Source organism: Microtus ochrogaster, chromosome 15, assembly GCF_000317375.1.
Source record: "Microtus ochrogaster isolate Prairie Vole_2 chromosome 15, MicOch1.0, whole genome shotgun sequence".
Lineage (NCBI taxonomy): Eukaryota > Metazoa > Chordata > Mammalia > Rodentia > Cricetidae > Microtus > Microtus ochrogaster.
This window is the reverse complement of record NC_022017.1, coordinates 24812101-24825123: the sequence shown is the minus strand read 5'-3', so window position 1 is coordinate 24825123 and position 13023 is coordinate 24812101. Positions and strand designations below refer to the sequence as shown.

Below are 13023 nucleotides of genomic sequence, written 5' to 3'. Positions count from 1 at the left end.
GTGCCTGGCAGGACCCCTCAGTAATAGACCCTGTCCTGTGATCTACAAGCTGGGTGCAGGAAGGTGGAGAATGTACTTGGGGTAGATGTTATGGTAGGTTCCATTTGATGCAGTTGCTCACCCCTCACCCTGCGCCCGCCCGTATGAGGGGTCATTCTGCCTCCCTGTCATAGGTGAGAGAAGCAGGAGGGAATTGAGCTGGCAGGTGGGAAAACAAGGAATCAGGCAAGGTGCCATGTGTTTTCAGGAGCTGTTCTATGCTGACTGCACTCTGAGAGGCTTGCTCCAGCCCCGTCCTTGTCCCTGTCCTTCCCATCCCTTCTCTGAGACTGTAATGGAGACATTGAGGGTATTGCTTTAACCAGTGCTTCTAAGCTTGGAGGGACAGCTAATGTGATGGATGACATAATCACGATTCAGAATGAGTTCAGCTGCCTGGAATACCAGCCCAGAACCAATCAAATGCACACACTAATAGGAATAAATGTAAAATCCTGTATTCAAGTTCAAAAACCCAGTCAGTATAGGTCAGTGGGAAGCAGCTGGGACAGTTGGGTCGACTGCGTCCTCAGTAGGGAGCTCTGTTATCATTTTGTCTCTATTATGGCCTCTGTCTTGTAACTGATAGTCCTCACCCTCTTTGGTCCCTCTCTGTTATTTCTACACTGCACAATCAGGGATCTTTCCAAAGTATGAATTTTGTAGCCACGACAGTGGGCTGCTGCCCTTTCCCCTGGCTGATGTCACTGGGCAGCTGTGCCTTTTTCTCACCATCTGCTTGTAGCTACTTCAGAATGGCCTTCTTCCACTGCCTGCCTTGCCCTCACTTCCCCTTTCCTGAATATGCCATTGTCCCTAGGGACCTTGGGGCCCCTCTGTGCTCTGATCTCCACTTCTAGCTTTACTTAGAACCTTGTCTGGTTCAGCCCAGCCCTCACACCCTCACAGTGGCATTCCTAGCCAGGCCTTGTGCTATACTCCAGGGCCAGCACCCACTGTGGTCTTGCCTTTCATGTCGCTTCTCGTCTATATGTTTTGTTTCCAGTTTGGCACAGCTGGAACTTTCTAAGTGAAGCATTTCCCATGTCGTGCGTGTGTGTTGGGAGGTGCTGTTGGGTGAGCCCAGGGTCTGTGTAGCTTTGTTACTATAGGATGGCAGTCAGCAGGACACCCAGCAGGCCTTTCCTTCTCTGTGCCATCTCATGCAGCCCAGCTCTTCCACCAGTGATTGCCATCTTGGAGCACTCCGTGTGGACTTTACAGCTGCTACCAGAGCTCATGGAGCCTGGACTCAAGGCAGAGTTCAAGCCATGGAACCAGTCTAGACATAGAAATAGGGTCATCCCCAGCTGGACCACCCTGCACCTCCATTAAGATGGGCTTTCTCTCCGAAGTTCTGCCCATCCTGTGTTAGACCAGTCAGAGTGTTGCTGTTCTTGTCTTCTGCCTCAGGCCAGAGTGCCAAGGCCTTCTCATTAGCCTCAGAGGTCTTTTCAAAGTAGGGTCGCTCCTCCCTCTTCCTCTTCTTTCCCTTACAGACTGGTGTCCTTCTGAAAAGTCATCTTCCCTTCCTGAGCTTTGGACAGACTTAGAAATAAAACAAAACAGTGGCAGGTGGAAGCAAAGAGGGCTACCATTCTTGTTGAACAGGGGCTTGATGTGGTTTTCTAGCATGGAAGCCAAATAACTGACTAAATTCAGTATTGCCCAGGCTGCTGTCTCCAGCCAGAGCTGATGGGCGCAGGCTGGGCAAGTGATGAGCCCACAGCGCCTCTGTCCTCCCTTAAAGCAGTGATTAGTCTCCTGGGGTGGGCTCTCACCGTGGGAAGTAGGGGATATGTCATCCCCCAGTTTCTTCAACTGCTTTGGAGTGCTGTCAGGTTTGAGTGCCGCCATTTGTCATGCTCATCTTGTACTTGAGAGCTCTTCCCTGCTCCGCTGGGTTCTGTTCCGAGACTTCCAAGCAGGCCAAGATGGCAGGGTGTTCATTCCCATCACATAGATGTTGAGATACAAACCCAGAGAGGCCAACTGCTTGTGGATATCACGGTCTCCTAAATATTAGCTAAGGTTCTGTTCCAGGTCTCTCTCACTTAAAGCTCCCTCCCCCAGGCTGTGCTGCCCACCCCCAGTCTACATGAGCCCACCCGAGCTCACCCACATGGCTGAGAATCGTCACCTCTCACTTCTCATGCAGTGACTGTATTGTTAGCACTTGGATTGCTGCACTGTCAGCACATTTCCTGTTACTCATTGGCTCCCTGGTGGGCCTGGTGCTTGCTGTCCAGGTGCCCAGCGAGGTGGTCATTCCAGCAGATGGTTCTGCTCAATGAGCCAGACACGTGGGTGCTGGTTTGTTCAATTTAAATGTAAATATTCAACATTAGCAGATAGAAATGTTCCATGAAGCGTTCCTGGGAACTGTGTGCGTCCTCTGGCATCAGATGGGGGTGAGACCTGATGGTGCTGTGCTCTGTTAGTCTTACACAGAGTGTCGCCCTGTATCTGTTTCTCAAGAGGCAGCCTAGCAGTGTGTACTTGGTTTGTTTTATAAAATTGTTTTGCATTATAAACTTGCTTTCAGTGCTTTTTCTTTTTGGAGTATCTGGGTTATTGGAGGGGAGTGGCACTCATGTGTGGTATGTCTTTGTGTGTGTTCACCCATGTGTGAGCATGTGTGCATTGGTGTATGTTTAGGCCTGGAATTGATATCAGCTGTCTTCTTCAATCTCACTTCATTTTTTGAGGTACAGCCTCTTGGTTGAATCCAGAGTTCTCCAGTTCTTGCTAGTCTGCCAGCTACTGTGATCTAGGGGTGCCCTGTTGTCTCTTCCAAGTTCTGGGGTCACAGGTGGCCTCAATAGCTACTTGGCTTTTATATGGGTCCTAGGTATCTGAATCTAAGGTCTCAAAGCCTCCTTAGCCACGTGTTTTATTTATGTACATATCATATGCATTATTATTCTTTTCCTTAGGACAACTACACCTTTGCCCAGCCTGGGATTCAAATGAAAGTGAAGATGCTGGAAGAACTTGTGAGCCGGATTGATGGTGAGTCAGCTCCAGAGAAGCCCTTCCCTGAGGCAGGGGAGTGCTAGAAGGAAGCCTGGGGGGGTGTGGCCCTGCTCCTCAGCTCTACCAGACACCACTGTTCTTGTTCTCATTTGGCTGGTGGTACCTGGGCCTGCTAGCTCTCACCCAAGTGCATTCTTAACAGGAGAAGATGCTGTTCTGCTCCTTCATTCTGGGCTCCAGTCAGGACTCTGTGGAGAAGGAGACGCCCATGCTCCTGGCAGCCAGCCTCCCTCCTGGGTCAGCTGCAGCTTCTCGTCTGGGCAACAGGGTGGTTGCTGATGGCTGTCCTTTGCCTTGCCTCTTCTGCCTGTGTATATCATTTGCTATCAAGGAGGATAGAATAATTTCTCCATGGAATCCAATTAATTACCAAGTCCAGAAAGAACATCTTCAATATTATAGAAAAATTATAGTGTGTGCTCGGGCAATTTTAGATTATGCTTTCATGTTTAAGTGAGGCCTTTGAAATACTTTTTACCTTCGTCCTTAAAATAATTCCCCTTGCGATGTGCTGAATGTCATATTGCAATAGCAGAGTTTAATTAAATGAAAGTTGAGAGATAATGCTTGCCCATTCCAAGCAGAGCCTCCTGATAGTTTGTTAAATTAATGAGCAGAGCATTAACAAAGTGATGCCAAGCAGAACCAGGCCTATGTATATATGTGACACCAGCCAGTCAGCACTGAGCTGTAGAAGATGCTCCCTGCTTCCTAGAGTCCCCAGTGAGTCAGGCAAGTCCCTTCGCCAAAGGTGCAGAGCACTGTTGAGATGTAGTCGTGGCTGTGTGCCTTCTGTTTGTGCAGGCTCCACCCCAGCCTTCCCCTTGCTGCTACTAAGGAAGGAGAAAATTGTGACAGCCCTCTTCATAGGAAGATACTTGGTTTGGGAAATGACTGAGTGGCATTATAAACCAGAGCCAAAAATTTCTAAACTGCACTGTGTTCTTTGATTGAGCCTGGGAGTCGGTTCTGTCTGATGGTTATTACCTCATTTCCATATTATGAAGTCCCATGCACTTCTAGGGATGCTTTATTGGATTCAGTGTGTTTAGCTGCTTTTCAACCTCTCTCCAAAGTGCTGCTCTTTCTTCCGTCAGTGCACCCTGTGCATTTATTCTACACTCACGTTGCGCTTTTGCTCAGCTCTGGTTGAAGTTTTTTCCTACCAGCGATTTCACAAGTGTCCCTGGCCTCATTTAGTTCTTTGAAATACTATTTGCAGGAGCTGTGAGTTACACATTTCTAGCAGGTTCTTCTTTTCCTCCTGTGCCCCTTAGAAGGCTTATTTTATATTTTCCATGAGCCTTAAGTTGTGGCCAGGGCTGGTTTGCTCCAGCGCTGCAGTTGGGGAAATGCTTGAATTGATTTTTTTTTTCTGGTGCTGTGGTTCAGAAGGAGGCACACTGCAGATTTACACTGTGATTGTTCAGAAGAGCAGCAGCGACTACCGCAGAGCTGCCCGCCTGTGCTCTGGGTGAAGTGCGTCTTTATTTCTAGCAAGGATCAGCTCCTTACAGCACAGTATGGTGTCTGCTATCCCAGGGCAGGCTGTGCAACCTGTTTGTTTCTGTTCTCATGACAAAATCTCTAAAAATGTATGTAACTACCTCATCATAAGGACACTGGACTGTGTGAGCAGGAAATGCTAGTCCTCGGGTCCTGCAGCCCTGGCTGGGAGCCTTTTCCTCACCTGCCTCCACCAGTGTTTGGAGAAACTCCAAGGCTGCAGCTCTAGTAGCCTAACTGTAAACCTTCATTAATGGCAGGATATACTATGTAGAAAACAATTCTAATCTCTTGTTTGAGTTCTGCATTTCTAGGGAAGGGCAGTGTTTATTTCAGTAAGCATTGATGCCTTGGTGAGGGGGAAGTTCTTGTAGGCCTGCTGAAGAATGGGGGTTTATGCTCTGTTCCAGATGGGTGGTATATCTCTGCAGACAGAAGTAGAAACCCGGGAGTGGTGGATGTGTGAGGCTGTGGGAATGGGGGAGAAGAGATAGAGAATCAGAGAAGGGAGGAAGGCAGGCACTGAAGGGTGGTGACTGTTGAAGATGGGTGCTGTCATTATTTTCTTGTGGTAAGGAGTAGTTCAAGAATTTTCCAGAGACACTTTTTAGAAATTTCCCATTTTGAGTCGTGCTTCTCCAGCATGGCTGAACCCCTTGCGAAGGTGCATGGGACCATGAAGGTGCACAGGTGAATACGGTCACATAATGGAGGCAGAGCAGGAAGCAGGCAGCAGCCTTTGAGGTGGCACTGGAGCGGGGGAGCAAAGGCTGTCTCTGGAGTGGGCAGATGGCCTCCGCGACATCCATGGAAGCCCTGTGGAATGGCAACTTGAGCCTTTGGAGTTGGGACTTAAGAGAAGGTGTAGTGGGAGGAGCTTTTACCATAGTAGATTCCTGCTGAGAACAATTTAAAAGGTAGCTGTAATGTTTCCAAAACCAGTAAAGAAAGAAAGAAAGAAATGAAAAGGAACAGAAAAAAAATTAAGAAAGAAAAGAAACTCAAAAGAGTCTTTGGAGAGAAGGGATGCTGTCAGAGATACAAGGGTTACTGAACCTTCCTGGTAGGCCCCAGTGAGATCAGTGCCAAAGCCACTGCTGTCCGGTAGGCATGCCCATTTCCAGGACAAGTGGTCCCAGGGACCATCTGCCAGCCTTATGGGATGCTAGTTGGACTCTGACCTACTTTGGGCATGCTGTCTGCTTTCTGATTGCTAGAATGGTGACACATCAGGGTGTGTATTTTCATGTGTGTGTAGGGGGGTGGGTGACATACCAGGGTGTGTATGTTCGTGTGTGTGTGGGGAGTGACACACCAGGGTGTGTATGTTCATGTGTGTGTGAGAGAGACACATCAGGGTGTGTATGTTCATGTGTGTGTGTGTGTGTGTGTGTGTGTGTGTGTATGTGTGACACACCAGGGTGTGTATGTTCATGTGTGTGTGGGGGGGTGGGTGACACACCAGGGTGTGTATGTTCGTGTATGTGTGAGAGAGACAAACCAGGGTGTGTATGTTCGTGTGTGTGTGAGAGACACACCAGGGTGTGTATGTTCATGTGTGTGTAAGAGAGACACACCAGGGTGTGTATGTTCGTGTCTGTGTGTGTGTGTGTGTGTGTGTGTGTGTGAGAGAGAGAGAGAGACACCAGGGTGTGTATGTTTGTGGGGGGGGTGACACATCAGGATGTGTATGTTCGTGTGTGGGGTGGGATCGATCACAGGGGCGGGTGTAGGGGGTCACAGCCCTTACATCACCCCAGCCTAGCTTTAAGCTATGGAGGACTGGTATTGTTGGAGATTTTGTGCTGGAGTTCTTCACAAGCCTTGTGACATAGAGAACAAAATCTTTTTTGGAGGAAGTCCCCCTTGCCCCCCAGAACCTAAGTTCTCACTGCATTCTGTTTTTGTATGATGACCTGTACACAGTCAGAGGTGATCCATACACAAGACTCCTGCAGTGGGATAAGTAGCTGAAAGAGCCAGGTCCATTAAGTGGGGTGCTTTTGCTGATCTGTGGGCACATGCAGTAGAACTGCTATTCTTATTATGAATGAGAGAAAGAATCATGAATATATCTTTAGAGAACAGAAAACTATACAGTTTTTCAGAAGAAGTTTGAAAAATGCCCAGCCATGCAAGCCCGGTAACCCAAGTCTGATCCCTGGAACTCACATAAAAGTGAAAGGAGAGAACAAAGTCCACAGAGGTGCTCTTTGACCTCCGCATATATGCCATGCCACACTCCGTCTCTTTCTCTCCATCTTTCCCTCCCTCCCTTCCTCCCTCTCCTTCTCCCCCCACCCCTGATAATAATATGACACTTAAAAACCAACTAAATGAAGAGCTCGGTGACCGGGCCTAACACCTGAGACGGAGGCCGCAGATCAGCCAGTGCAAAGACGGTGGATCAGAGAAAGGCCCAGTGAAGCAGAGAGAATCCTGAACATGAAGTGCAGTAAGGTAGAGATGTAGAACATGAACTCAAAACTCCATAGGAAGGGAGGACAGAGGTTAGTAATCTGAAGAAACAATGGCACCCACTTTCAGAGTCAAGAGGCCAGTGGATCCTAGATGGAATTAACAGAGAAAACTGCGCAATACATCACAATGGGTTTAATTAAACCAACCACAGAGAGAAACTTTGTGTGTTAGAAAACTCTCACAATGTATATTAAGACATCCTCAATCTTGTGATCCTCCTGCCTCAGGCTTCTGAGTGCTGGAATGAGTCACCAGAAACTGTTAAAGCCATTACAGAAGGAAGATCCTCATCAGGGATAGCTGTTCATCGGGAACGGTCTTAATAATACATCAGACCATGTTGTTGGTCTGCTGAAAGGGTTCCTCTGGGTCTGCAACCAGCAAATGTACCCTTTAAGGTAGAAATGCCAGTCTGTGTGAACCCGGATTGTTTCACACTGGCCCAGGACACTGTAAATATGATGGAAGTTGAATAAACGCATATGGTAGCTGCCTGGGTGATACAAACAGGAGAAGGGTCCCTGGGAGTTTTAGACCCAATGCAGGAGACAGCTTAGCAACATGTCCAACCTGTAGGGAGTGGCAGGCTGTCAGTCAGAAGTCTGCAGACAAACCAGATAGCACTACTTCAAGAAAGGCAAAATCTCTTTCTCTGTCTAGAGGGTCAGTCAGTCCAATGGCCCTCCAGGGCATTGGAAATGATTTTAGAGTTCCCATCTGAGAGCAGCTATATCCATAGCAGAAGCTGGCTTCCAATCCTCACTTGCCCCTTGCCCTTGTGGGAACCACAGCCCTTGGGCATACAAGCATGCAGCCCCCATTCCCTCCTAATTGCACACTTTCTTGCCCTAGTGTTGAAGGAGCAGTTTCTGGGAAAGGAGTTTCTTCTGGGCCAGGCTGCCTTGACAGGTCACCTCCCTTGGGAGAAATGGGCTTCACTTGGGCCATCTGGATTGCTGGGAGGTGGGTTTGAGGGAAGACTGCCACATAGTGCCAGTTGGGCTGTGGGCACTTTCTGAACAGGTATGGCTTTTAGGACGTGGGCATGTCCCCTGATGGGCTCAAAATAGCACCCAATTTCTTTTTCCTTTTTGTATCACTTCTTGGTCTGCTCTAAGACATGCTGCTTGCTTCTCTGTTGGGAGAAGCAGGTGGAACCTGCAGCTGGACTGTACTTCCAGTCCTCCACCCCACCTGTGGTGGACATGGCAGACTGCATGTTTGGGAAGGGTTGTATGTGAAAGCATTTATTCTGAGAAATACAGACCCATGCTCTTTCCCTGCAGAGCCACCACAGACAGCTACTTACTGTGCTAGTGTGGTTTAAAAATCTTTACTATCTTCTAAAAATGCTGCTGGGAACACTGGTGACCCGGGAATGATGCTGTGCAGTCCCCTTGGACTCTTCTGTTGCTTGCAGAACTTGAGAGGATCCATGTTTAGGACCGTGTGTGACCAGGACTAAAGCCCTCGGGCCAGCCTAGATATCCCAGTGGGATGTGAACACTCTGGTGTTTGCTTGGGATGTGGTGCCATTCTGTGGTACAAGTCCTGCAATTCTAGTGGCGCCCCTCACTCTGTGACTCCTCTCTCACCCCCACATGTGCCTGCTGCCACCTCCTCCTTCCTCTCGACTTTCTGTCAGCAGTGACTCCTCCTCTTCTAGTGGCCTCTGTTGATTCTTGCCTGACTCAGCACTGCCTGCTTCTCTGAGAAGGTGAGCTGGGACTCCTCTGTGGAGCTCATGAGTACATGGCCATATACCTGAGTTGCACTGAGTAGCATGGTGGCCAAATTCCAAGTGGTTGAGTGTCGAAGTCCACATCACCCTTAGAATTAGAAGCTAGAGTACGGCCTAGGCCTTGGGAGTCACAGAGTCTGCAGCTCAGCAGCTCAGAGCAGTTATTCTCATGCAGCCTTCCTGTTGTGGGTTGGGGGCTCCGTCCTGTGGCTCTTCACTCTTTGATTCAGGCTGATGGTAGCGACTGTCACACGTGTACTTGGCGAGTGCCTGAGACAGGAGGAAGGGGCCTGAGAAGCATGTATGAGCTCCTGGTGTGTCCAGAGAACCGGTACCATTTCCATTTTAATTGGGCAGCCCAGGGCATTTGGCTGCATTAGTGGCAGGGGACAGCCCAAACTGAGAGGGCAGTCCTGAGCACAGCTAATGGACACTACAGTCACCAGCTCAGAAAGGACATTAGAGAGTTCAAAAAGCTTCAGTCCCATCCAAACTTGAATCCATTTCACAAACATCTAGAACATTGAAGTCAGGAAAGGTTAAGGGCTTCAGGAAGAATAATTAAACCCTACAAAGCTTATAGCCAAGGGACTTAAGTGACTAAAAGCTGCGTGTGTCTTACAGTGGCTTCCGTCCATATTCCAGTTAGGTGCGCATCACAGAGCTCCAGAGAAAGCAGGATTGGAATGCTGTCTGCTCTACTCTGTCCTCCCTTTCTTGTTGTTCAAATTTATTTAGGAGTTTGCTGGCTACAAAAGATACCATGTGTGTTCACTGCCCACCTCGTCTGAGTTATTGAAGCCTTTTATATGTAATAGCCCTCTGCTCCAACCCTTAAGTAATTTCCCATTTCAGTGATAGGTGTCTGTTAGACTCCTGCCTCCCGGGGGAATCAGCCCAAGGAAGGCAGCCTGTGATTTTTGCCCACGTTGCATCTGGAATGCATATGTGTATTTGGAAGTGAGAATTTACATTTTTGCAGCAAATCATAATGACCCCTTGCACATATTGTCATTAACATCCATTATATCTGAGGTCACATGGCCTGGATTGCTGCCAAGATAGAATTGCCAGACATGAGCAGGCTTCCAACCCTTGCCTCCCAAAGGCTGTGACCAGAACACCTCTGGGGAGTCCTGGGCCAGTGCCCACTTCCAGGCCTTGTCCTCACGTCATGTCTCACGGTGGCACAGATGTAACCTCTGCTGTGTCTTCTGACATGTGAGACAGAGAGCTTGCTCTGTGTTAGAAATGGCTCGAGCATGTGCAGCCTGCGCAGTGCCTGAAGAGACACTGCTCATGCCCATTCAAGAAGACCCGGATAGTATCACAAGAGCGAGTTAACAGAGGAGATGGAGTGTTGGCCATTCAGGGAGGCATTGATACCATCTCCAAGAAGCCTGTTTCTGGAGGCACAGGGACTGTGTGAGGTGACTTCAGGGAGTAGGGAAGAGGCTACTACAGGAGCTCTTTTGCTCTCCCTGGACCTGAGTCTACTGGGCTTTGCCCTGGGAGGTTGGAGGGAGCCTACGGTAGAGAGGAACTGCTGTGCCTGGCGGGTGGGCTGGGGGTGGGGCTGGGAAACTCTGGTGAATCAGGCAGAGCAAAGGTCATTGAGGAGGGTCAGCCAGAGATGCTGCTGCAGTGGCATGGAAGCTGTTGCTCTTTCACTTAGAGAGACTGAGCTAAGGAAATGCACCTTCTTGGGTTTCTTTACGTACTTTGCTTTCTCTTTCCTTACTAAAAACAGGACTAACTCTGTCCTCTGATCTAATCTCTCCACCTCACATGCCTGCTACAGGTCCAGGGCATTAGATTCAGCAAGCAAAATACAGCTGTTGCCCTTGACTTTCAGGAGAACAATGACAGGTTTTTAATGTCACATACCTGGGCAGTATTCAGCAAAACTCGACTTCCCTGAGCATCTTTTATCTTACCTGTAACCCTTCCAGGGTGGTTCAAAGGAGCAAAGTATAATTTAAGCCTAATTTAAGCTTCAGGCTCACTTTCTATAAACTTCAGAGAATGGGGAGAATATGGCCTTAAGTATAATAGATTATTTGAAATTATGCACATACAGCCTTATATACACTTGTACACATCAATTATATAATCCATGTACCTATACACAAAGCACACATATATGTGCCTGTGTGTATATACATATATACGCAGTCCTATATATACACCTGTGTGCACATACATACATGCTTTTACACACATGTATGCATATATATCACCTGCATACACCTATGCATACCTCATGCATTCATACCTGACTGTATGTGCCTGTATATTTATACACATATGTTTGTATTCATATGTATTACACCTGCACTTGTATGCACTAAACACTTTTGTATACATCCATACTCCTGTATATACATTCATATTAATTCATATATATCTATATACATATTTACACATACTTGTATACACATAAGTACACATGCACTTGTGTATATGTACTTCAGTATATACATACACATACATCTGTCTACACACATAAACACAAACACACCTATATACCCTTGCATATGAATCTCAATATGCATACACACCTGTATACATTTATTATATGCCTGTATATATACACATGTATCTGTATATACATATATATACACATACATACCTGTTTGTATGCTTATATATACCTTATACATAGACATACCTATATGACATTCACCAGTATGCATATGTATATTATACACATCTATACACATTTATATATACACATATCTATAGCTTTGTACACATGATATACCTATATATACATATGTTTAAACCTATATACAAATATATACATCAGTGTATATATTTTTAACCTACCTTTGTATACACTTTTGCCTACCTACCCACACACACACACACACACACACACACACACACACACACACACGGTCACTGGCCCTGTCATTGTTACACCTTCAGATGTGGCTCTCCTTGTTGGTGTGGACACTGCATTGGCCAGTACTGCTGTTGCCATTGTCCTGTAGATGTCTTGATGCTGGCTGCACGAGTCTGTGTCTTGGTCTGTTGGACTCCAAAGTAGTATTCTCTGTGGCCAAGACTGACTGAACTCCGTAAGCAATAGGTCCCTTCAGCTTTTCACTGTGAGATGCTGCTGAGGCTGGACACCTACTGCTCTTTCTTTGTGAGGTTCTCTCTCTTCTGTCTTATGAGTGATTCTCTGCAAGGCTAGCCTAGTGTTCCTACTGTGCTGGTAGATGCATTTGCCATCATTCAGAGCCTGCAGGAGAACGGACTTTTTGGTTTTTTTTTTGTTCTTGCAGTGGCCATGGATGTTGGCCCCTGTGCTCTAACAGTGTGTCACTGAAGTCTGCAGGTATACTAGGTTGCTGCCTAGGGTGAGGGTCTTGGCTGGTTATCCATTGTTATAGAGGTTCTGTGTTCCCCTAAGCTTCATGACATTGGCCAGCTATTGAGTTGCACCTCTAGAATCATGGCACAGTGACTGCCCTGTCCTCCTTTGTCCTTCTTTCTCCCCAGCTTGAGACTGGCCAGACCTAGGGATTCCCATTGTTCCCTTTACAGGAGTGCTCAGGGCGCACGCAGGGTCTCTGTGCCTGTTCCCTCCTTTACTGAAACCATTGCAGACCTTGTTGCTACCTTCCTAGCATCAGTTGTCTTTTCTCATCACTGTGACTAAATGCCTGACAAAGCAGCTTACAAAAAGGATTTATTTTGCCTCATTAAAAAATATTTACTATTTTTTTTACATGCATTGGTGTTTTGCTTACATATATGTCTATGCAAGGGTGTTAGATACCCTGGAACTGGAGTTATAGATAGTTGTGAGCTGCCATGTGGGTGTTGGAAATTGAACTCAGGTTCTCTAGAAGAGCAGCCACTGCTCTTAGCCATTGAGCCATCTCTTCAGCCCCTTGCCTTATGTTTTTATGGCAGGGAGGGCATGGCGGCATTCATGATGGCAGTACTGTGACTTCCAGAAGTGAGAGTACATGTGAAGATGAGGGGTGACAGGAACAGAAATGGTCAAAGACTAGGATGGCCTAGTGCAGGCCGTGGGAGAAGCATGCAAAGCCAGCTTCTTTATACAGAGTGAGAAGCTACTGATGGGGTGCTAGCAGGATGCCTTACACACTCGCCTCAGCACAGGGTCCCAGGTGCAGCTCCTGGCTAACCAGTTACAGAGGAGGCCACAGGTGGAAGCTGGCGAGGGGCCTGTCGCCAATAAT

At 47.5% G+C, this 13023-nt stretch overlaps 1 protein-coding gene across 1 annotated transcript in view; it reads left to right on the top strand.

Moving 5' to 3' along the window:
- The window catches only part of Tbc1d22a (TBC1 domain family member 22A), a 285808-nt gene that overhangs the window by 152448 nt on the left and 120337 nt on the right, over positions 1 to 13023 (top strand). The window contains exon 10 of the mRNA XM_005354385.1: positions 2976 to 3051. Coding sequence (XP_005354442.1) covers positions 2976 to 3051 — 76 coding nt within the window. The remainder of the gene's footprint in view (positions 1 to 2975; positions 3052 to 13023) is intronic.